Source organism: Aythya marila (genome assembly GCF_965140915.1).
Source record: "Aythya marila genome assembly, chromosome: 7".
Classification (NCBI taxonomy): domain Eukaryota; kingdom Metazoa; phylum Chordata; class Aves; order Anseriformes; family Anatidae; genus Aythya; species Aythya marila.
In genome coordinates, this window is record NC_139048.1 from 14,046,208 (window position 1) to 14,072,308 (window position 26,101).

At 41.2% G+C, this 26,101-nt stretch overlaps 1 protein-coding gene across 1 annotated transcript; it reads right to left on the bottom strand.

Annotated features, from left to right (window-relative positions):
- Window positions 1–1,187: 1,187 nt before the first annotated feature.
- OGA (O-GlcNAcase) lies at window positions 1,188–25,810 on the bottom strand. Its single transcript, XM_082764565.1, has 16 exons — window positions 25,327–25,810; window positions 21,746–21,797; window positions 21,320–21,417; window positions 19,994–20,124; window positions 19,087–19,258; window positions 17,937–18,035; window positions 17,490–17,774; window positions 16,811–16,969; window positions 14,944–15,554; window positions 14,415–14,589; window positions 10,937–11,022; window positions 9,964–10,068; window positions 8,419–8,504; window positions 7,250–7,442; window positions 5,360–5,519; window positions 1,188–4,596 (listed from the first exon to the last, which is right to left on the bottom strand). Exons 1-16 carry the CDS (start codon window positions 25,523–25,525, stop codon window positions 4,460–4,462), a joined length of 2,748 nt encoding a protein of 915 aa, XP_082620691.1. The 5' UTR covers window positions 25,526–25,810; the 3' UTR covers window positions 1,188–4,459.
- Between the last annotated feature and the right edge of the window lie 291 nt (window positions 25,811–26,101).

Sequence of the window (26,101 nt, forward strand, 5' to 3'; positions counted from 1 at the left end):
AGACCACAGCTCCCACCAGACACATTCCTTAAACCACAAACGAAATCAGATTTTGACCTAAAAATCATTTTTTAAAATTTGCTTTTATTCCTGTTTGACACTATAATCTACAACTCGACTCAGAAAGCCCCAAAACATAAAAAGCTACTCCCCAGGAAGATATATACACACATAGATTTTAAACATTTTTTAAAGCAGACAGCTCAAAGTCCAGAGACCATTTGCCTCGCTTATTTTTGGCTTCAGGTATTCATTGTTCCCAGGACTGGGGGATGCACAGAATGACTGCTTTGGAAAGTACTGCGATCACTACGTAGAAGTTGTAGAAATGACTGAAGTCCCTTTCATGCTGAAAAACTCACCCTGCACAGATTACACACGTTTTTTCAGGCCTACCCCTGAGCCCTTGGAATAGGATATTTGGTCCCACTTACAGCAAAGAATCCTAGAAACGGGCAAATAAAAAATTGTGGCTAGTGATGACAGAGTGTAACAAACTGCTCATGGGGCAGATGGGTTCTGCCAACAGCCATTCCAACAGCAAGGTCCCATCCCCCATGGCACCAAACCCAACATAGAGCAGGGCTCTGACAAGTGCAGTGGCTCAGACAAAACACCACAGCACTGAACAGCTAGCATGGTCTAGCATGTGGCCTGCAAAGAGAAGATGAAGAGCTGAATATGCTTGTTTAGCATGGGAAAGAGAAGACTCAGGCATTAGAAGGTTGTACTCCCCACAAGAGGGTACCAAAATGGAGCTGGGCTCTTCATGGAGGTGCTCAGCAGGACAGCAAGCTGATTATCATAAAGAGAAACACCCTCCCATGAGGACAATCAAGGAACAGAACACGAGCAGTGCTCTGATTTCTGATGTTTTTAAAAGAACTGAGGGTCAAAATTCCAAGCAACTGGATTTGAACCCCATGCTGATATTGCTTTGAACAGAAGGCTGGACGAGATGACCACTCAACGTCTCTTCCAACCTGGATTATTTAATGTTAAGAGGTACAAAGCAAATGAAAGATCACTATTTCATTTATTTTCGAGAACATTTTCAATTCAGAAACCATTGCAGTTGCTCTACCACCATCAGATCTACCTGTGAGTTCTCAGATGTGGGTTCTCACGCATTCAGTCCCAGAGCAGACCACTTTGTTACAACAAGGAAAGAACACACACACAATTACAGCTGCAATTGCTAATTTGAGAGATTATTTCCTCTGCTGCTAAGGCTATCTGCCAATACTTACCTAGTCAAGTAATTTTCATTTCATTGCTGAATCAATTGAAGAACACTTATGCCAATTTTCAAGCACTTCCCATGCTCAGTGATCTCTTCAGTGCTCTAATTCCGTGACAGAGCAGTGGCTGCTGCATTTAATCAAAACAGCCTCCCTGTATTTTCAATTGCTTTTGCATACTTGATTCACAGCACGCATTTGAGGAAGGGTGTGATCCAAGACCTTCCCATTTTGCAGTTGGCTTACTTTGGACATAGCCAAGTCACTGCCATTTCTGCTGCAACTTCACGAGAAAGGCTTCAACACCACAGATAGCTACATGCAACACCTGATATTCTGAAGGAAAAGAATCATTTTAATGTAACACGTGCTTACTGGATTAGGAGAAAAGATTTTAATTACTTATCTCCCTACTTAGTTTGAATATTATGTTCTACACATAACCGTGAACTTCTATGGCAGGTGAAAGGATGTTAAAGCCATTCTTGTGAAATGCCGTTAACCAAAAGCTTTTTTTTTTTTTTTTTTTTTAATAATTAAATACACCCTTTTACTTGGCTGTAAAACTGATCTCTTTTGCTTGGTGGTAATTCTTCTATGCAGGAAGTTGCTTGCTTTAGCCCATTCCCTGGGTATTTTCTTCCTCATTTTGTTGCCGCTGCCAGGCTGATTTGGGTTTCAGTAACTCTCAAAAACCAGCTGCTGGCTAGGAAAGAAAAAGGCATGAAAGGGTAAACAAGTGATGTTGCAACAAAGTTCCCACCAGCTTTACCAGACACCAAAGATTGCCTTGAAAAAAACAGATTTTTACAAAAACAGGTAACATTCAATTGAGCACTGCCACTCTGAAGATTTTGGAGTGAATATTTTTGAAGGATCTGCTATGATAAGCATCAGCACAGGTAAGTGTCCACCATGCAACATTGCCACCACCAAAACCCACGAGAAGCTTCTGTGACAGCTGATCACACATGGCGTGATGCAACACACTGCCGAGGCATTTTTGGTTCAGGAACCTCACACAACAAAAATACACGTTTCTTATTTACATTCACTTCTCAATTTTTATTCTATTTCTTGCATGGTCTTCAAATACAGTTTTACAGGTCGTTTTTTCTGCTACAGATACTGTTGATCTAAAAACAGATTAATGAAAGTGGCATTCCAACCTTAATGAAAATTCTTAACCATGAAAGATATGTCAACGTATCACTTTACAATCCTAGAATGATGGTATTGGCCTGACATTCCATAGGCTTATACAATTAACTTCTATAATAATAACAAAGTCATACGAAGAGAAAATGTGGCAGTTCCTTAAGAGCCAAGAAATAAGGCCACAAGCATCCTATGCTGTAATGCTATGAATCCAGATAAAATAAGTTGACTCTGGTATCCATGAAGAAACAAACAACAAAAAAAAAAAACCTCTCCCACCTGATAAACCAAGGTATCAGCTACTCAACATGCACTCAAAGCTGGATTAAAAACTAGTGGCATTCAGCTCTGACTTACATGAAATCCCATAGCACAACCCCGTACCTCTCTCTAAAAAAAAATGAAATGAACTTGTTGCAACTTAAATATTTTGCTACCGCATTAAAAAATTGTTCACATTCTGCAAAGGAAAAAAAAAATAATCCTGCACGTGACTGTACCGGAAGGCCAACCACAGCATCTCCTTACAGGTTGCAGACAACATTACTGTAGTCTTAATGCCGTTCGTTATAGGCTGCGTAACTTCTCTGCAGATGGAAGCTCATATAAGGAACTGAACTTCCTTTGCGCACCACTGAAATACCCCAGGAAACTTCAAAAGGAAGATTAAGACAGCTGATGGCAGCAGGTGAAAGAAGCAAGGTACTGCGAGGTGTATACCGTTGGCCAATCACATATCTTGGACACTGGGACTTCTGTGAAATGCTGATTTCACAAATGACACAACTACCTCGCTACCAGATCCCATACCATGTTGATTTTTATCACATAGCCAAACATGTCAGACCTGGATAAAAACATTAAATTCTTGGAACATTTAAAAGTAGGTAACCATTTAAATAATGTGTAAAAATGTGCTTATTGTGGCATTTCTCATAGAAAAGTTATCTGATACAAATGTGCAGGACTTGAAGACCCTGATTTAATCAAACTAGTACGAACAGGCTTTGAAACATGGTGACTGTTCCAAGGATAAATCCCAGCTGTGGGCCAGCTCTCTCCCTCTCACCATCTTCCATCCACAATTCTGTACTAATGCCACCAAAATTGACAGGTTCAGCAGACCACCCTGTGAATTGCTGTTTCAGTCCCAGAATGATGACAGCCTCGAGCAGCGGCAGCCTTGCGGGGAATAAACTGACATCTGAAGGAAGGATCCGTTGGGATCAGCACCCCTTACCCAAGATGGTCAGTTTCTAGCCCTGGACACGAGGCACAGTGTAAAAAGAAAAGTAAAACAGGTCAGTGCTGAGGACAAATTCGCTCTCCATTGTGGTTTTGTTATTCAAAAGTGCCATCTTGGACCTATACCTTTTCACTTTTTAAAAGAAAAAGTTACAAAAACTGGTAAACAAAAAGTTAGTCAGCATACAGCTAAGTTTATATACACTGAAATTTACAAGTTTGTCATTAAGTGACTTCTGCCACAGACCACTGCACATTTGTCCCTAACAAAGCACAAAGCTTGAACCAATGGTCATTAGAAGTGACAATGGGTCATTGCTTTATCAACAAGCATAAAGATAGTCAAAAACAGAACTGTAGCTACTTATCTTTAAATTTGCTGATTGACACAAGTAATCCCTCCCATTTCCGCAACTTCCAGTTGCATCCTACTCTACAACAGAAACAAAACTGCATCTTTACAGGTACTTCTGATAGAGACCACTTCTGATGCTTGAATGCAGAGAACTGTCGTCGACCACAACGCCGATTGAGAGGGATTCCTCCGAGAAGCTATAGCCCATGCAAGATTCCTTGGCACTTCACACACGACCAGGAGAGGACAAGGTTTCTCTTTGTTAAAACAGTGTTTTCAGCAGCATTATCCCCTTCCAACAAATCATAGTCTGCACGTGTGATGGGTGATTTTCGCATAGCCCCCTCTACCAAGCTGGCTTATTGCTGGCTTTGTGCAGCTAGACCATATGAAGATCCCCACCACTACCTGCCCAGCTGTTAAGGGACTACAGTACTGGAACAGTTCACTGTCAAGCACTTCACAGGCTTCTCCCAAGGATAACAACATCCTTTGGAAATCCTTCCATTTTAGCAATTTCAAAACAACCCAGCTTGCTGTAAAATTCCAGGATTCTTTTATCGTCTGGTCTCACTTCACAAAAAGCCCCACGGGAGCCTGAAGAGGGAAGACAGACAAAACAGTAAGGGAGAATTATCGTAAAAAGCACAGACATCAAATATTATTAGAGCTCCCGCCTAGTTTGACATTTAAACCCAATAAAAATCACTGATCCATTTCCATATGCAGCACAGTGCCCCCAAAGAGACCAGATTTATGGCAATGTAGCTGACCATTCCCCAAAGGGACTGCGTAGTGCAGGTATCCTGTTGGTTTGGACAAACCACCTCCCTCTGAACATCTTATTTCACATCAAAGCATCCTGAAACCCTAACATTGACTGAGAAAACAGCACTACAGGACGGTATCAAATAGCACAGAAGACCTGTGAACATCAGGTGTGCAGTGAGGCAGATGGCCAAGAACTTCTCCATATCGAAGGTTTTGGTAATCATTCACCATGGCACACTGCCACAAATAAGTATCACTGCCAGCAGAGGAGATATGAATATTTGTGTATTGTTCAAGATGCAACAAAACGTGCTTTCATTGCCAAATTGCTCCCTCAGTTCTTCCTATCTTCTAATTTGCAGGATAACAGCTAAGGCAAAAAGCTGCCTCTTACTGAAGACAGAAGCATAAGTTAACTATCCAAAAGTCTTTTATAATGAGTTACCTAAATCTAGAATGCCAACTATGTTAAGAATCCAGTCTCAGGCTGAGATTAACAGCATATTAGTGTAATGATCCCAAATTTGTCCTGCATCCCAGAACTAACATGTAATTAGGAAGCAAGCAATCCTGAGTGCAATAAGCTTACCATTAGCCTTTAGAGAAGAGAGCAGGCAGGCCATCATACTTTTGGCCACGCTTGGATCTGTCACTTTTTTGTGGATATCAATCTTTATCAATGATGGGAAGTTGGCAAGGAATGATTCTGGCAACACTTCCTGCTCTTCATGGAAGCTTAGCATTATTTTCTGAAAAGAATATGGTTAACAGACATTCATTATTCAGCTTTTCATTTTCATTTGGCTTTAAGGAAAGCTGTTTTGCTCAGTGAGTACACCTCTAAATCAGCACACTTTTCAGCTACACCTGATAGTCTACCTGATGGCTAGTTTTAAGTGCCCTATCCTCCTTCCACACATATTCATTGGCTCACAGCAGCACAGAACCATCTCTAAGGCCTATGCAATTATTTACACTGTTTGCCCCAACAAAGACAAATTTGTTTCTAGCTTTATCACTGAAGGATACTGTTAATCACTAAAGGCTCCAAAATTGCCCTGAAAGGTTTTTGAGAGCATGACATCAGATAACATGGGAACTGAACAGTTGCATGAGGCAAAACAAAAGTAGACAAAGCCAAAATGAAACACACTCATTTTCCCTGCTGGTTACTGAATTTTAAAATCTTTAGGGAACATTGGCTAAAGTAAAAAAAATCTACCTAACTTTGTTTCTCATGGAATTAAAAGCTGCTGTCGTAAAAGCCAGAATTAAGGCTTCGTCACACGAGGACTCATAACATTAGTAACTTATGTGCATTTTTTTTTTTTTCAGATCAAGTTTAAATACATTCCCCTTGATTCAACACACTGCAATGTAGAAGAATAAAGTCAGGAAACTTATAAACTGAAGAATTAGCACCACTTCAACAACTGTAGTTGAGCAATTACACTTTCTAGTCATACCCAACTCAAGAACAGTGACATTTGGAAAGAACACCATTTGCTGCAAGTTTGTTGGTGGTGTTTTTGTTTGTTTGTTTGTTTAAAAAAAAAAAAAAAGAAAGAAAAAACTACTTCCCTTTCTCCTTTATTGAACATACATGTAAGTAGTGGCTGATTTTCACAATAGGGTTAGTTGGTTTTTTTTTTTTAGTGAATGAATGAAAGGGCAACTCCTAATTCTTACGCTATCAGCATTTTGTCATTGACTGCGAGGTCATCCCAAAGCTTGCAAGGGAAAGAAAGGCTAAGAAGTGATGTTTCTGTGCCTGCTTCTGCTACAGCTTTGTCCAGACTTCCTTCAGCATGCAAATAAGGAGCATTTCTGAACATTAAGCAGATTTCTTTTCTTGAAAAGAATGCATCAACTAGAATTTTCATGATTTCTGACAGTTCAGTAACCTTACTTCCTAATTTCTTCCAAAACCAATTCAACATATCGATCTTTAGCACTTGCTATATGCAAGATGTCATTTTTACATGCACTGTTTACAGCTATCACAACCACCTCATGGATTTTAACATCAAGAACTAGATTGCTCTTTCATTTTGTTTCCATACTTAAACTAACGTGACTCTCAGGCCTTGGCCCTGCTTATAGAATGCAGAAACTGATACCCCATACTGCTGGAGAATACGTGATCCTTTATTTTCAAATATGTAGTCTTTTATAAGCTAACATTCTCTGCTGGTTTGAAAGTTCCTTTCACTCTGCACTTCCCAGATTTTACCATATACCTATTGCAGCCATTTCTACTGAAGTACACCTCATGGGCACATTACAGCACACAAGTATATCTGACTTGTAGTTAGTAATACCAGCGTCACAGATACCAGACACCATGCTCAAAGACTACAGAAAGATATCAAAATTGAATTACACAAGCACAACATGTAAAATAAATGGAAAGGCCTGCCTCTGAAAGAAAGATGAGCACAATTCAGCACACAATTCTTATCTCATGGGTTATACCAACCTCTGCCTCAGACAGCTCCTTGTCACTATTTGGTTTAGTATATTTTTCTTGCATGAAAGGGATCCAAGACATTTTGCATTTTTTAATGAAAGGAGTCACATCAACTGTTCCCAAAGCATAGCCACATATGCCATCCTCATCTTCCAAGACGAAGCAGTAATCCAGGCTGAGAGTGAGTAGACCTCCCACTAACCTGCAGAAAGCATCCAAATTCAGTCAGTCAGAAGATCAATTTGAACAGGTATGCTGTTCAGATACTCTGGAGGAAACTCTGGGGTCATCCAAAAAAGCGACACAGTCCTCCAGCAATGCAATTAAGCTTCTACAATGCATTAATTAGCAGACTGATACACTGTCAAAACTCAGCAACGAGCAGCAGCAGCTCAGGATCCCACAATTTAATTCTTTACATACTGCTCTTTTGACTCACCAGACAAACTTTCTTCATGTTGTGTGTCATTTTATCTGCTGCTATTACCTCCCTGTTCTTTTTGTTTTTTGAGACCTGTTACGCATCATCTTGTAACTATCTTCCTGTCACTCACGGAGCAGCCTCTATAAAAGAGTTCCATCTAAAATAATCACTCGAGACAGTAAAAATATTCAAAGTATCTTGAGCTACAGAATGAGTAGAAATGAGCTATAATGCTTTTTAAAAAACCTTCATCTCACTTGTCATTGTTTTAAAATGGCAATGCAGGCAAGTAATAAAATGTATTTCAGAAAAAAACTTCAGGTTGCTGACTGGTAGATTGGTCCTCAAAAAGAATTTTAAATTTTTTGAAGAACCACGAACCAAACGAGGCTGCAAAACATACCAAAGGGTAACCACAGACTACAGACAGGCACGATATACTTTCACAAAATCTGAAGCAATATGATATTATGATGCACATGTTTCAGAATAGAGGTCTCTGCTCAATCTTCTTTCTAACAGCTCACAGCAGGTGACTGGAGCATAAACCGGCACATAAGTGATAGAAGTATCTTTCAGAAACTAAAACTTCAATTTCTTAAGGACTACGGAGTGCAGATTTTTCTTTTTTTGAATCAGAAGAGGTTTTTGTTCTACATACACATGCATACTTCTTAAAATTCAAATTAAATTCGGTGTCAGGACTTCACCCTTCAGAAACACTTCTGTCAGGTTGTTCATTTCTAATACGTACTTGTCTCCAATTAAGTCTGGCAAGCTATGGAAAGGTTGATCAGCTCCATCAGCATACATTTCTCTGCAGATCTTATATACAGATGCCTAAGAGGAGAGAGCAGATGATTTTAAGTCACTGAACTCAAAGGATAACAATTTTGTTTTAGAGATTTCATTAAGAGCTCTATTGTAAACTAGTACTGACAGAAATACAGGTTATACAGAACAGGAGTGCACATCAATAAGAAAGGACTGATTTTTAATTATTTTTTTCCTCCTTCAAAGTTAACTCAAAGTTGCCTATCAAAAACACTGTGGTTAAGTTCAATGGCAGGGAAAGAAAAGCTGGGGATCAACTTCCTCCATGTTGCTACAGCAGGAGATTAATCCTGAGTATTAGTTACCATTCAGTGCACATCACAATACCGTTGATTAAAAAAATTGCTTTTCAAGATCTTCAAGGTTTCAGTGCAATAAATTTAACCATTGAAGGACAGGTGCATCCTGATGGACTTCTTCAATTTATAAAGCTTTTAGCTGAATCTCTTCAAAAGGGAAAACTTGAATCAGTCACGTTTTATATAAGAAAAGCCACACATTTCACATTTTTACAAAAGTAGCTTAAGTACAGTCCTGAATTAAGGTATTGAAAAGGACCACTTTGCTGCCCATGAACAGTACAGGACAGAGCTAGACGAAAGCTAGCAGACAAAAGACAAGTCTTCATACGATAGCTCAGTCTGTCTGATGGGCTTCAAAGTCAGGATTCAATTAGGCTGGGGCAAACAACCTAGACAGTTATGTTTCAAATTAAACATGTTTCATTTCAAGGTAGCTGCAAAAGCAAAGTTTAAGCCACATTAATCTTTACATTGTTTAAATTATATTCATAAAGGGTGCTGACTTGCCCCATCAATTTAAAGTATTCATGTTGAGACAGTATGAATGAAGCCGCATTACAGATTTGTTGAGGGACATAGGGGGGAAAAAAACTCTTGTAATCGAAGATTAATACAAAATTCCTGTTTCAAAAATCAAATGCTCCAAGACAGACTCAATTAAAAATCCTTTCAAAAATCGGTTAGAAAAGTCTGAATAATAGCTGAAATAACACACTTTCACAACTACACTTTGAGATGCAGTATCAACTCAAAGTTCTGCCTACGTAGCTCTGAAAACACCAGGAATTACCAGAATGATTACTAAGTGAGCAGGTATACACACCCACCTCTACAGTTAAGTCACTGCGTGTGTTCCCACAGCAACAGTTCCACTACTAGCAGGGAATAATTTTAACTTACTGTTCAGAAATAAGTAAGGCATCACATAAAAAAAAAAAAAGGATGGGTAGGGTGGGAGACTGGGAATCAAGCTGTGGGTATAGCTGTACTGTTGTACAGCTGGCTGCTGAATGGTAGGCAAGTCACTTAACCTCCATTTTCCTGTGAGCCTGCATTTATTTGTGCAAGATATCAGTATATCTGTTTCCTTACGGGCTGAAGGGACTCAGTAGGAACCAGCATTAAATGTATCAGTAACAACAATAAGAGCCAAAAGCAATTACCTCATCTTTAGGAAAGTAGGGTCTTATGGTGTACACCTTGGAAGTAGGCGTTAATGGAGGTGGTTGAAAAAAGAGGTCATTTGCCCCATCAATAGGTAGCAAACGCTGTGAAAACAAAATACTTGATATAAGTGTATGAACACCAACAACCCATCGCTCTTGGGCGTGCACTGCAGACTCCCAAATTAACATTTGCTACTTGCAGGCACCCCAGAAGAAGGTGGGGTTGGTAGGCTTTACAAATGCAAAGACCTTACTTGAATAGGAAATATCCAATTGGTGTTTTAAAATATGCAATTCAAACAGCATATTAAGAGTCTGTTAATCTTATCTACTTTAAAATACTTTTACCAATCATATCTACACTATCTCTGCACAGGAACATAGAATGTCAGGAGGAAAGGTTTGGTCTGAAGAGGGTTAACTGGCCAGAGGAGACGCTTTATCCCAAAAGCAATGCGCTGATTCAATTTGCTGCGCGCAGAGCACCTGTGAAGGGGGAAAAGTATAGCACCTGAAAAATCCATGAACAAATTCGAACATGGCATAAACAGATTTTTGAGCATTTGCCAATTGAAATCTTTCCAACAAAAGGCGTTACAGCTTTATTTAGAGAGGAGCCAAAATTTGCATCACTATCCCTTTTTTTGCTCATGGAATTCCCATTGGCAGACAAGCATGCGCGCATTGTGCAATTGCGGGCGCAGATAAAAATGCTGTGCGACCTGCAAAGAAACAATGTGAAATGTACAACTAAAGCCGCTGCGCTTCGCATGCGCGTGGGACAGGCAGCATCTCCTTGAGAAATTACTGTAGAAAGGGGAGGAAAATTATTTTAAACCAAGCTGTAAGGCTAATGGGCTTTGGACCAGAAAGCCTTCGGCAGACCAATCCTTCCAGACCTCTGATGTGCAACAAAAGGTTTCTCATAAAACAAAGAAAATGTCATTCAGTTGTGAAGTCATATTGATACCTGGAACTCTCCTGCTAGACCACCTCTAAAGGCCCAGGGTTCTTGGTCTCCACTTAAGAACTGTGCTGAAGATTGACTACGACACCCTGTTGAGATCAGATCCAAGCGGAGAATGTTACGAGAAGGGGGATTTCCTGGGTGTCTTACATGTGCAAAAAACTAACACACTTGTGGAAAAAGCTCTCTAACTGAGCTATAGTCCAGGGGTTTGGTAGAGGCTGTAATAATGTATAATTTATACAGATTTTGTGCTCATGCACTAAATGCAGCTTTTGATGTTATGTAACAGACTAGTTTTAAGAACTAGTTTTTAATAACACATCTCATTCCGGACCAGAAAGCACAAGAATGGTGCTACATACAATCGCACCACCTCACCAGGCTTTTTGTACATTCTTTTGTTTGCCCATTCGTGGCAGAAATGTTTCGTTTCCAAAAAGAGAACATCTTGGAAGCTGCTTGTCTCAAAAACTAATGCTGTAAATTTTTAGCAGCTGAAGACCAAATAAAATCCCATTATCACAGCCCCTTGAAAGAAATGGACCTTTCTGAAGTCACATTTTAGTAATTATTGTTTCTAATCTTGTCAGAAAACTAGGACCGGCAATATGTGCAGTCTGGAACAGCTCGGACAGCCAGGACAATTGTATGAAACAGCATTCTTCAAAGAGACTAAACGTATTTACATAATCCTGGCCACACCTTCACAATGCTGTTGGCAAGTTAAAAAAACTAAGCTGTGAGTTAATTCCAGTTACCACTATTTAAACTAGTACATCCTGTTTGCCATAGATAATACTAGCTCTGCTTTTTCAGCCTCTTGTTTTTTTGCCTTCAAGCATATCAAGAGGAACCAGGGTCCCTGTTGAACAACCAGCCACAGCAGGCCCATTAAAAAGTGCTCAGCATTAGTTTACACTTTTTTTTTTTTTAATAAAAGAAGCTTCCACTAGCTGTTTGACTTTTAATACTGTTCCACTAGCAAGGCACCACAGCCTTCGATGGCCATCGTAAATGACAACTCTGCTGGGGGACTTAAAAGATGTGCAGTATCTCGAATGGGAATTACCTGCCTAATTTTCTGACAAGATGAGCAGCGCAAATACTCTTTTCCTTTTGTAGACAGCAGTTTAACTCCTGTTCAAGTAACAGTCCTAGATCAGTACAGACAAGTGTGTTGTGCTAGTCAGAGAGTCCCAAAGTGTGCCAAGTTTGACGTTTATGAGAGTTTAGGAATATGAATACAAACTACCCTAAGGATGGACAAATATCAGAAGTGATCCAAAAATCAGAATTTGATTTTAGTCTGTTCCCACATTTTAGAGTTCTCACATAAAAGAATTCCCTTCACAAGGGAATTTAGTCAATAACTTGGAAGACAGTATCTGTCTCTCCTTTGAGACTACAACTTAACTAGCACTTCCAATTATTACAGTAAGGAGCTGCGTGAATGAAGAGCTGTATAAATGAAAAACATAGTTAATGCCTTAGTCGCTGCGCAAATGTGACTTCAGTTCATGCCTATCACATATCTAATCTATCTGAGCTGCCTCACAGACAAAACCTTTCCATTTTAATTAATTAATGACGACGCGCTGCGAACATCTGGCGCTGTCCATCCAATAGCAGAAGATACTTGTGCTGAGGATTCTCCCATCTGTACACAATGGGGAAGAAGACAATAGAAGTCATTAGTAATCCATAGTACTGTACAGCCACACTAATTTAAGGGACTGAATGCTAGCTGGACTTGGGAGGAGAGGTGAAAAATGAATGTTCAGTGGACCATTAAGCACACCATTGTGAAAACTAATTTGTTTGGATTTGGCACGTACTTCGCTCCGTATGTACTCATATTAATGATAAAATGCAAGTTAAAGACAAAAATACCTCCTCTCACAGAAGCATTATTTAACTGTCTATTTAACAGTATGCATCAAAAACTCTTAAATTTAATTTTTCAACTCTCTAATGCCGGTTTCAGTACTGCAAAGGGCAGTGCCAAAGTTAAGAGCTGGTATTTACAGAGTTAGCTTAAGGCAAACTATTCCAAGTATCTGATGCATTTAAGACTTGAACTCAACTTTACAGGGACACGGAATATCAGAAGTTATTTCAGCCAAAATTCTGAAATGCAAGTCATAAGTTGGGCTCTCTATCTTTATAAAGACAGCAGTGATTCTTGTGTCCTCTAAAGCTTTGGTCTAGAGTTTTAAACAGATTAGGTTGTCAAGAAAAGAGTATTCTTCATAGGTGAAGGTCAACATACAGCAAGAATAGTAAAGTTGGGGGAGTTGTGTTACACTGGTCTTAAGAATACATACCCGCTAAAGGCAGAGATGTTAATTTACTGGCTTCCCTTCCAAGATAGTTTTCTTCTCTGTACTTTGCCTAAGGCAGTTCTAAAAGCTCATTTTCTTTCTCAATTAATCAACCATAAGTACAGAGATCAGATATTTAATAAGCACAAAACTAATGAAATTGAGTCAGAACTGACTTGATGACTTAATAGGTCTACTCTGTTCCTATTTAAACTTCTCAGCATTTAAGAGTATGACTTAACAACAATCCAAACACTAGGACTAGACCAAGGTTGTGTAATGGTTAACCACTGTGAGTTGTTTTTTTTTTTGACAGCTACAAGAAGTGTGACATAAGACCATCAGCTTTGCTGCCTGCTGTGTATGTCAAGCAAGTCCACAGCATATTCCTTACAGGTGGATTGGAACCTGAAAGTGAAATGAGGTCACTAAAATTACCCAGGCCATGCTGGTGCTATCTGCCAACTCAGGATCCCCCAAAAAATTTTTCAGAAAAAAAAAAAGCGCATTTAAAAATCAGTTTAAGTTTCAGACTAAATCGGTCTAGAGAGCTCCACAGTTTCCACCCTCTGCAAAAAAAATAAAAAAAGGCAATTTGGAAAGTGTTTAAAGGAAGCTATTTTGCACCAGAATAGCCTTAAGCTAAAGCTCGCATGCGCACAGGGCTGGGAGGATCGGCTTCCTCTTGGCCAGGCCCACTGAAAGGTCGCTTCTGCAATTGTTCCTTTGAAGACAGCAGTAATGTCACCGCGACAGAGCAAGCAGCAGGTGGCTGATGTGGTCACATTTCGTAGCGTCATTTCCAATCATATACCAGGATACCCAGGGAGTTGCGTGGCATAGTCCAGTGTGCATTCAGTCAAGAGTAAGTTAAAGTCAACACTTACGTGTCAGATGAGATTCAAGTTTCATTAGCCCAAGAAGAAAATCAAGGTCTCCAATCTTAAGCATCCAGCAGACTTCACTTTAATACCAAAGCAAATTCACAGCATCGTTGCTTCAAATAGCGAGACAGGAAAACCTTTAAAACAGGGTCAAACCAGACCCCATGTTCAAGAAAACACATCTGCATAACACTTTGTTTTCCCCGTGGGCTAATTAAAAACACAAAAAAAAGATATGCTATCTGGGATTATAGTGGCTCCCAATGCACCTACCTAACCACTGCACAAAAGATTTCACCATTGACATAATACTCTTGATATCCCAGACGTAGGAGTACATGTCATACAGGATTGTCCTGTTGGCACAATTGGAGAGGCGAGTGAACATTCCCATCACCAAGCTGCACATCTCTTCAAACTTAGCTGCCCGGTTACGCCATTCTTCTATCTATGGATGGAGGCAAAAGATCCACAAGATCAAACACGGCTTTGTCTACATATGAAGGATGACTATGCAATTCGCTAATTTTGTTCTATCAGCAAAAATATCACACCACATGTGACTCACAGGTATTCTCTACTGCTGTTAGAAGTGAAGCCAGTACAGGGATCACTGTCCAAATGCAGACACAGAGCTGCCTTCAGTGCTACACCACTTAGAACAGTTACTGTGACCTGTGGTTAGTTACACACTACCCTTCAGCTTCTAGGAAACAGAACATCCATTTCCATTGCAGACAACAGACAATATTGCTCAGGATTTTGATTTAAAAGGAGAGAAACAAGATTAGGTGACACTCACTTTTTCAGCATCCTTTCCTTTGCAATTAACACTGACAACACTGCTATTTGCTCTGAGCCACTGGAATTCTCTCAGCATCTGTGCACCTTTGGGCCCATGCTCGTAAGGGAGATAAAACAAGTCAGCAAGAAGCTGCAAGTCCTCTAAAGTCACTGGTTCTACCGTGTAGAGAGGCTTTTCGTTTGGCCCAGGCACAAACTGGTCTTTGTTAATCTGTTCATCAGTCTGCATAGGGGCAATGTCACTACCAGAGTCTTCCTGCATAGACATCTCTGGGGACTTGGATTCAGCTATGCTCTCCTTATCAGTATCCATTGGCTTCAACTCCTCTGCCATCTTTGCTTCAGCAATATCTGTCAAAATCTGATTAGCATTCTTGTCTGCGTCATCTTGTTTTTCCACAACCATGTCCATTGGCTCCTCATCAGATTGCTTCTTCTCTTCCTCTTTTACCAAAGCTGGCGACTCGCTGCTCAGCGCTGCCCCCTGACTCATGATGGGTTCTTGGTAAACTGTGGTAACCACAGTTGCTGCATTTAAAGAGGATGGTGCCACCAGAGGCCCTACATCCCCTACAGTAGTTTTAGCTCCACTGTGGGCCACTTGCCTACCTGAGAATAAGAAGAAACAAGTTTAAAGTTTTCAGTATCTGCCAACTACCATTCAAAACAGCAACTTCTGCAAATCATGGATGGTTCTGCTGTCGCAGCATCCAATCAGTGCAGCTCCCTTCTGGCACTTTGCCTATTGGCTTCTGTCACTGTAATTCTAACTACAGACTTCGCATTTTGGCAAGCTCCCCCTTCAGATAACCACTAAGCAAAGATAAGGAGGAGGGGAAAAAAGTTACAAAAAATAGTTAATGTGTACTGCTAGCATCAATTCTGACTACGACAGAATAAAAAGCTTTTGAAGTTAACTTTTTTCCTCTGTATCAACTGACCTGATGTTTCTATTTCTATAGAGAATAGACTTCAAAATAAAAGGATGCTTAAGTACTCCAAACGCAAAAACATCTTTAACCTAGGGAAATGAAGGTACTGAAAGCTCAGCTTGAAAAGGTCTTGGGCAACCTGTTCCGGCCAACCCTGCTTGAGCAGAGGATTTGGACTATGTGATTTTAAGAGGTATCGTCCCAAGCAACTCCATGAATGCAAAAGAAAATGACACCTTGACTACCACTCCTCATTCCATGTTTTTGCTGCAGTTGAGATTTAGAAAGCTCTGAAACACTACAGCAGCTGAAAAGGATAATTTGATAGAGTAGAGATGGAAATCAGATGTTCTTCCAGCTCTACCATGAGTTATCAGAGAAGGGCACTCTGATGACCCAAAACCTATGTTTGAGAGAAACAGATTTTACCTCAGATACCAAGCTCCCATTGCTACAAGAAAAAAAAAAAGGTGTACAATGCTGGAAGGAACCCAAGTGGTTTCTAGAGACAGAAACTCAAATAAACAAAGCCAGCTCAAAGCAACAGGGAGAACGTGGACTCTTCTGGGGCAGTACTATTGTTTACAGTCATCTGTAATACTCTCTTCAAAAAAAAGCTACTCGATTTTCTGAGGTCCCATGGAAGTCTAGTAACAACTGAGACCAACAAGATCCAAACTCGTCCCTGTCTTGTATCAGAAATGTCAGAGGATCATACTTGATTGGTACTTCAGCTGATCAATTGGGCCACTACAGGCACACTGCAGAATGTAAGCCGTCTGTCTTTATTAAGGTTTCCCCACTAAGTAAGGTAGTAAATACAACTGAAAAGTATACAGATTGCTGCCATCTGTAAAATAGTTTTAATCTAAATACACGAACTGGTCATTTAATGACATTTTTCTACCAGAATGATACTAAAATCAAACTCACTGCTGTATTGTTGAGGTACCCCAAATTCCTGTAGCCATTCCGTTAAGGCCAGCTTCAGGGCCATTTGTGGGCTGTAGAGAACATCTGTTTCAATGTCTTCATCACTCCCCTCATTTTCCAGTTTAATCTGGATAGAAACCGTACTGTCTTCCGTATCAGCTACGGATAGAAGTGTATAAAAAAAAAACGTTAACATGCGAAGTTTATTTAAAATACATGTAAAAAGATGTTAGAAAAGTCACTTAAGAGCTCTCAAACAGCCTTACTTCACAAGGAAGGACAAGGAATTACATCCCACTAAGACAAAATAGAAAACTACGGTCACCTCCGTCAGCCCAGAAACAGGATACAGAAATTAGTCATTCTGGCATCCAGTTTCTCTTTTAATCCAATCTGTTTCTATTACAATGAAATAAGACCCATGGTCACTTCTGTCAAATTTAAGCTACTATCATTGCTTTTATTGATTTCCTGAGAAGCATCCGTAGCACATTATAAAAAGCACTCAGTAAACAATCTGGATGCTTGCTATTTTTCAGGCAACCATCTTCCTTCACTTACAGTATAGAAAACGCTATCTTAAAAAGAGACAGCCAGTAAGAAAGGGCTAGAATAATCAAAAATCAGTATGATGTATATGGTTAAACATATGCTGCAGCAAGAAGTTATGCATACTTACTCATTACCACATCTTTCCTCACTCCGTTCATGTTAGACTTGTACCAGGTTGCAAGCGTGTGAATAGCAACGTAATTGGCTTCAAATTCACAGTTTGGATTGGTCAAAACTCCCTTTAGTCGAGGGATGAGCTCGGTTGACCGACCTTTGTAAGGTCCAAGAAAAAGCCTCTTTTGATCATAATCGTTAGCATGAATGTTATCCCAGATAACTGGTGCTCTCCTGATGATCTTAGAAACTTCTTCAATGGACTCTACTGGAATGTCTTTGGATACAACTTTCGGACCTAAGAGTGAAACAGGATGATCAATCAGCAGGATTTGCATATACATCTCCCACCCTGCGTAGATGGACAGCAGGTGGCTTTTTGCTGGGTTGGTTTCTTTGTTTTTAAGACTTATGGTAACACCAACTCTGAATTTAAGACAAATAACCCAGTTACTTTTACCTGTCCATAACACGTCGATGCCAGGGAGCAACTTTTCTCCTACAGTCCGTAAATACGGAGACTGGGCGACATTTGGGTAACAAAAAGTTCCGCAGTACTCTGCAAAGGAAAAGAGAACATCACTTATCAGTAAGGTGCACATGTGTCACACACTATCACATGAGAAGTGAAGCCTCAATAAAATCCCCAAAGCCCAACAAGTCTAGATAGAAAGGAGATTATAAATGATACACAGCAAAAACATCAGAAAGTAAAAAATTGCTCAACTATCAAAATTAAGGAAAAAAATAAGTGCATGTTACTGCAGACAACATGCAAGAGAATTAGAAACCACAAGACTGATTATAAAGTGCAAATAAACTTTTAAAAAACAGAACGTGATTTGTTCAAAGAGGAAATCTGCAACAGAACCGAAGTATCACAGGCAAGGAGATGAAGTAATTACATGGCTACTGAACTGAATTTGCCTTCCAATAACCTGTGACACCAAACCTAGTAATATTGTCACCCGTACAATAAGATATTCTTATAGGTGTTAGATGAAGCTTAAAATCTGAAAAAAAGTAAAAGCAGTGATCAGACCTGAGAGTCATCTGATATTTCAGAAACAAAAAAAACAAATCGGTAATGAGTAAAAGCAGGTAATCTTACTAAAACTTGGTACCAGTGAAAGAAGCAAATAAATCAGAGAATATCTGAGTTAGAAGGAATTCACAAGAATCACTTAGTCCAACTCAGAGGTCCCCAAAGGGCCGTTGTCCAAACACTGCTTGAACTCCAGCAGGCTTGGTGCCATGTGCTGTATCTCTATTTTTAAAAAATTCTCAAACTAATAGCTATCCCAAACGAAAAAGGAAACAGACTGCTACATGCCAATTAGAAGTGTAAGTTTAACCTTGTTTTTGGTTCAAACTTACTGAACCATTCTATCAAGCCGCCCTCTTTGCTTGGCAATAAGCTTTTCAGAGATGTGCAGATTTGGAAAAACCTCCACATATATTTGAACCACTTCAACCTTTCTTTAGAGGTCCATTTCTTCATATGACCCCAAAATAATCCTTAAAGCAGTGATGAAATGTTAAACCAGCTTTTCTAACAGTCAGATAACAGGCCCCCTCCTTTACGCCTGAATGAATTCATCTCGTTTTACCTGTAGGACAGAAAAGGAATGTGTCCGGTTCTCCTAGATATTGAAAAATTTCATTTGTTATTGAGACTTGAGCATGAGCAAAGGAACTGAAAACTTCTTTGTCTGCTGCACACATGTTGTGATCAATATCATCAAACAGCAGTGCAAAAGATCTGCAGCCAAACTGGGAAACCTAATATAAGAGACAAGAGTAAAAGCTTATTAAAAGAAACAAAAACAAACTATAGACTTTTGAAATCTAATCTGAATTTACAAGAGCATAAAACATTTAAAAAATAGAAAAAACATTTGAGGAATTATTCTTCAGTTTATAAACTTGTACAAAGGAAAAGATACAGAAACGGGGGAGAAAAGGCACGAGAGACAAGACAGGCTTTGTTAACTGTTCACAATGAACGCCTGTCTCTGATCCACCGCTCCGCTTTTCTCAACGTCTCTGAAGACTTGCAATCTGTTCCAGTTTTTACAATCTAAGCTGATCTCACTGAACAGACAGCTGGAAAAGAGCAAACTAACTCCGTAACAGCACTCGGACAAAGGAGAAGAGTTAATTACGAGAACAAAGCATATATACATGTCAGGTCTACCTCTGAAGGATTTATTGTGGACAAGAGTTCTTGCTTTGTAAATGCGTCTTAGCTTTGAGGTCCTAAAATATTCTGAAGACAACGTCCCCAGAACAGCTTTCAGAATCTGATAAAAGACTTTATTTTCAATCTAGATGATCAATGGTCATTTCTGCAACATAATCCAAACGCACCCATTCAAATTGTTCACTAGGGCACCCGAACTAATGCTAGTGCTGAAAACATCAAAGCAGCTAGGAAAAACGTGCAAGAGCAAGTAAGGCACCGAGGTTTTCAAATGAAGCAGCAGTGTAACTGCAGTAAGCGTGTGTGTCATTTACCTGGTCCAGCTTGCGTTTCAATGTGGATACCTCTTTGGGATTTGAGAAAGTGATGTCAAGTCCAGGCGAGATTGCATAAATGAACTCTATTTCATGTTCTCGTGCAGCTGCTATTAGGGTCATTAGCTGCTCTGAAAATCAAATTCCAATATTTCAGAGGTATGCTCCAATAACCAAATCTCAATTATATGTAAATTTTAAAGTGCGGAAGCCAGTGTTACTGCAGTAAAAATAAATCGAGGCATTTGCTGAAATTCCTGAAAACTAACACAGTAAAGAGTGCCAAAGTACTTAAGAGTTCACAGAAATGATGCCAAAAGGAACAGAACTGACCCAGTGTTATTTTCCACATTAATTTTTTAAAAGATATTTTAAAAATTCTCTTGATCTCAATGTTGTGTGACAAATATGGATGCAGTCTGTTTCTACGGCGTGCACGCCAACAGTTCTAGAACCATTACTCATTTTTTCTACTTCTATCATGCATACTAAGAGACAATCCAATGCAGTAATATCACCCTGCATGACGCTAGTTCACATGCTATTCCCTTGACTGAAGCTTGGTACACATGAAAAGGGCTTTCTTAATATCACAGGGCAGAACTAGCTGTTTTAGGAAAAAAAAATTAATCTTCCATGCAATAAATGGAGAGAATTAGTTATAGAGCATTTAACAATATTGTTATTGGAAGCTATCTTGTGGTACCCCCTAAATTTCTGTAGTGATTCAAAGTGGCATCCAAGGATTATTTAATTTCGAGTGGGTATCTTTTTCCCCTCACCCAAGGACAATGATAATCCCACAAGAAAAAAATACCACTGTAGATCCTGTAAAAGCCAGGGGTGGATAAAAAGCCTCACAGCACCTTTTACACAGATCTTTTATGTTCTGACTAGCCAGAAGCTGCTTTTCTAACCGGTACTCTCTTCACTGAGACAAGAACATAATGAATCACATAGAAGGGCATACTATTCTCTCAATCTTTTTAGTTTCTGAAGCAAATAATTCTGTTTCATAATATGGCCCAGATGATCAAGAGCCAGAGGAACAATTCTAAGCAACCTTTTCCTGAAAAAAAGGTAAATTTACTGAGACAAAGCCTGAAAAGCAGTTTTAGGAGTCATCTGTGGAGTCACAGTTAAAAGAAGCAAATCCATGCTTCTAACATAACTCCATTAAATACAGCTGCAGGGTACTGAGAACAGGTCTCAGCTCACTTTTGGAACTGGCTACCGTGATTAAATGCACAAGCGTATGCAGCAGTGACCAATTCATTAAAAACAATCTACGTATCAAAAGTGCAGAGGGGAAATAAAAGTAATTACCCGCTTCCTCCACAGAGTACATTTCTCGCCAGAACATCCTGTGCTTGTAGTCATCCTTTGGAGCATACAAGTATGTATTTAGTCCCCACTTCTGAAGTCTAAGAACAGAGGATAAGAGCCTTAATTGAGAGAGCAATCTACAAGTTCAGAAATCCTATGTTTTATTCGATTTAATTATCAGGCCTTTTTTTTTTTTTTTCCTCTTCACTGAATATTGTGCTATAAGATCAAATCACATTTTTATGAACTCTGCATACACCTGGTATCTGATAAATGCAATTAGCAAGATAGGAAGGTGAATACCCCGGAACAGGCACTACGTAAAAGGTTGCTCTAGGTTAGGCCTGAAGAGAATTGTTGTTCCAAGTGGAAGATTATGATTATATTATACTGGAATGTGCTGCAGCGAGAAGAAGCATGACTTGCCTTCTAAAAAGTTCTTTCCTCTGCTCCATAACCCAAGGTCTTCCATAAAATCCTAGAGGAAATAAGATTAAAGTTATCCGGTTAGATGTTAGATAATGCCTGCTCTGTGAAATATTCTATTACAACCATCTTCTTCTCTGCCAATAAGCTACTTCTGAACACTCATCAAAAAGCTTCCCCAAGCAAAAACAAAAATCTAGCTCCACAGCATTAGGAAAGTGTAATAAACTAAGCTGATCTAAATTTAAAATGCAATTATAACATATTTAATTTCTTATGATTCGAGGCCTGATAATTTTGGGCATGGAAGCAATTAATTTTCAGAATCCAAGCTGTATTCCTGAGCAGATGCCCTTCTCAAGTCAAGTCAGCATTATTTCAGGGGCGGACTGAGCAGTCAGAACCTAATTAAGCTATCACTCCAGACACCTATAAGGTAATTTGATTATAACAAATACTGGAAATATTTACCAGCTCAAAAACACTCAGCTGTTGATACAGATTAGGATTCTAAATACAAACACATAGTATACAAATGCATACTGAGGTAGATAAGTAATTTAAAATGTGCAAGAGCCAATAAAATGCTTCGGTTTTCATTCTTTTTATTCAGATTAACAGGCTTCTTGTCAAAATTAACTCTGATGTTGATATTTTTACTTCCCAAATGCCCACATCTTCACAAGCTAACAATGTCTTTGAATAATCATATAAAAACACCTACACAAGTAATTTTAGAATATTCTATCTTCACAGTCATGTATTTCTACAAATATTTTAATGGATTCTGGTTTAAATTCCTTCCATTCTAGAAACATAACACTTTAAAAAGCACTCTCAATCTATTTTTGTTCAAGTAAATTCACTTAGACCTCTGTGCAAACAGTCCCATCACAAGTGGGCACTTCAAAACAAAGCTTCGGCTTGGCAGCCTGTGCAAAGACCCAAGATTAAAATAACACTGAAATTTAATAAGCTCTTATTTCCAAACACGAATGATGAATGATGTTCCTAATACACAGAGCTCACAAGTTCCCACAGAACATCAGTTCAAAAGGTAGATATCTTCATTTTCAGAGCTATTCACCACTGTAAATATATATATATCTGCTCTTAATAAGGCCAAAAATGCCCTCCTACGGCCTGAATGCAACTGAAGCATTTTCTATGTCTTAAGTATTTCATTTACCTAAGTGACCAACACTCACTTTAAGAAGCTTAAAGCAGGCTCAAGTTTTAAAAATTAGCCTCCCAGAAAGTGAACTTAGGCTAATTGGCACGACAAAGTGGCAAGGCTAACTAGTGCTTCTCACTGACACTGCTAGGTGACAAACCAAGGGCAATTAAACAGAGCAACAAACAAGAGAGCAGTTGCAATGCATAAGAGACTACAAAATCATTTCACCCAGAACAAATTTCTTGTTTTCACTCGTTATCTAATTCTTACTAATGCTGCCCCGAGGAAGCTCAACAATCCACAAACGGAAAGCATTACTGCGATATCCAGTCAGCACCGCCCACATCTCATAACTCGTGCACAACAATTTGTCTTCCTTACGATGCTATTGTTTCACACCTAGTAAATTGAAGTAGAGCAGAAGCCTCCTATAAAACAAAACGAGACACAAAGAACACACCAAAACCTGGTTCAATAGGAGCTGAGGAGAACACGTTAATCAGAACTGATACAGTTCTTCCGTCTGTCATCACATCTCTTACATTACTGATGTCACCAGCTGATGACAATCCTGGGACGCTTCTACCTAAAATCGACCTCTTTTGTATTGATCCCTCAAGACTGCATGGCAGGGTCATACAAAGGCAACAGATCACGTCAAACACTTGATCCCAGGTGCCACGCTCTCCATTATTAAAAGCTAGGATCTCTTGGAGGCTGAGCACCATGGCTTTGCATCCAGGACTCTCTTAAATACTATTACTCCCAGAACGGTGCACTGGACGCATTACAAGTTCTTCCCACTCTTGGACTGCACACCCAGTATCCTTACCTGATATCTCCCTTATTTCCTGCCCCCCACATCCCTTGCAAGAAAAACATGCAGGCTCTCCAGCTCACTGCTTTAATTAACACAGACAAGAGACATGGTGTAACTGCTGCACCGTGTCCAAGTGTGTATCCTCACTCCTGAAGTTAATCCCTGCTTTCTCTGAACCCTGTAATTTTCCTGCGTCACTAAAGAGACCATTATTTTTCACCCACTACTGTTTACCTCATTCACCGCAACTGCTTCTTTTGTTTTTAAAATCCCTTAATCCTTTTCTCTGTACACATTTTTAAGGTTAAACGGAAAGCTCCTGGCTAGCACTAGACTGCTTCAGTGGGCAGGGGCCATTTTCTCGCTTTGTTTTACAGCGTAGCCAAGAACACCTCTGTTTACAGCAGCTGCACCAAAACACATGCAAAGGAGGTCTACAAGGTAATTAAGACAACAGAAGGATGGTTATGATACACACAGCTGCTTTGACACATTCCCGGATGAATGTGTGATACCACGGTCAAGGTATACTGGCAGGAGTGTGAGAAACCACCCTGCCACAATCTATATCCTTGTTTTTTGTTGCCTATCTCCAAAGCATCTTTCTTTAAGGAAAGAAGTTTAATATTTAGGCTGAGGAATTTCTCTCCATGCTGACTGTATTTAAGCTCTAGCAATGCTAAAAACTAAAGGCATTAACCGGGCCTACCGCGCTCTGCACGAGGACATTTGCTAGAGCCAAATGGCCTTCTCTTTTAAAGATATGAACAAAAGGCATTCTGCAAGCAGTGCAGATACTGACTTTGATAAACTGCCTGCTTCACACTCTATTCCATCTGTTAATCATTTTGGTCTCCTGCTGGAGATTCATTATAGGTACAAAAATAATAGCAGTCGGCAGGAATTCAGAGCTATTCCAAGCCAACATTTACGTAGGGAGCAAACCATTTTTCTTGCTGGCTTTCAAATATCTACCTTAACCAACCTGCCAGAAATGCACGTATATTCTGTAATTACTGAGAAACAGAATAAGTCCCTTTATTGCGAAGCTTCTAGAACAATTTAAATCTCTTAATAACGCCCCTATGCCAGCATACAGAACAAGCACCGTTGTGCAGCACAATTAAAGCGTTACGCTGCATTACTGCGGAGAACAGGGAGCGTTTAATATTAATTCCAGAGCAGATGTCTCTGTGATCACCTATTCCCTTTGCAGGAAACCGAATGCGAGCCTCTGGCGTGCAGGAAGAGCATGCAGAACTGCGATAACCGCACGGCAGCTCCTTTCTCCCTCCTTCTTCCCCCTTTAACGCACCAAGCGAGCAGCGGCCGTGCCCCAGCCCCCCAGCCAGGCCTGCCCTCGCCCCTCCGAGGGCTCTCCCTGCCAGCGAGCGGCTCCCAGTCCCAGCCGCCACGGGGCCAGCAGCAGCAGCAGCAGCCGCCCCGCCCGGCAGCCGCGGCTCCTCCCCGCCCCAAAGCCCTCTCTAGCGGCCAAAACCCGCGCACCACGGGGCGGAGGCGGCGGGGGAAGGAGGAGGAGGTGGAGGAGGGGAGGGGGAGGGGAGCAGCCCCTCCGTCCCTCACCTTCCACGACGCCGCAGAGGAAGCGGCGGGAGCCCAGCGCCGTCTCCGTCTCGGTGTCGGTCTCCTCGCCCCCCTGTACCGGCCCCACAGCAGCGGCAGCGGCAGCTCCCGGCGGCTCTAAGGGAGCTCCGGGCACCGCGGCCGGGTTGGGGCTGCCCTGGGGCTCCTCGAGCGCCGCCTGCCCGTCCTTCTGCACCATCCTGCCGCCCGCCGCCAGCACCCCCGCTCTCCGGGCCGGGCCTGGCCGGGCCCCTTTGTCTCCGCCGCCGCCCCGGAGGCCGCCGCTTCCTGTTTACGGGGCCCTGCGCCTGCGCGGGGAGCCGGCCCCGACCGCTCCGCTCCGCGAAGAGGCCCCCACCGGCACGGAGCTTTCCGCCGCGGCCTAACAGCCCCCGCCGCGCTGCCGGCCCCGTGCGGCCCGAGCGGCGCCGAGAGACTGAGGGCGGGCGGGCGGCGCGGCGGGAGTTACCTCACGGACTGAGGGGGGGGCGCGCACCGCGCATGCGCGGAGAGGTGCGCGGCGCGCACCGCGCATGCTCAGAAGGCCGGCGGGGGGAGGGGGAAGGTGGGGGGAGCTCGCGGCGCACGCGCGCGGGGAAGGCGGGGGCGCGATGCGCATGCGCGGAGTGCCCCTCCGGGAGGGGGGAGGAGGTGGCGGGGCAGCACGCAGGTGCGGGGAGGGGGAGCGCGCATGCGCGGTCGGCTTTGTGTAGGGAAGCGGCGCGGAGGGGGGAGGCGGGGTGGGTGGGGCGGGAAGTGTTTACCCCGGAGCCGC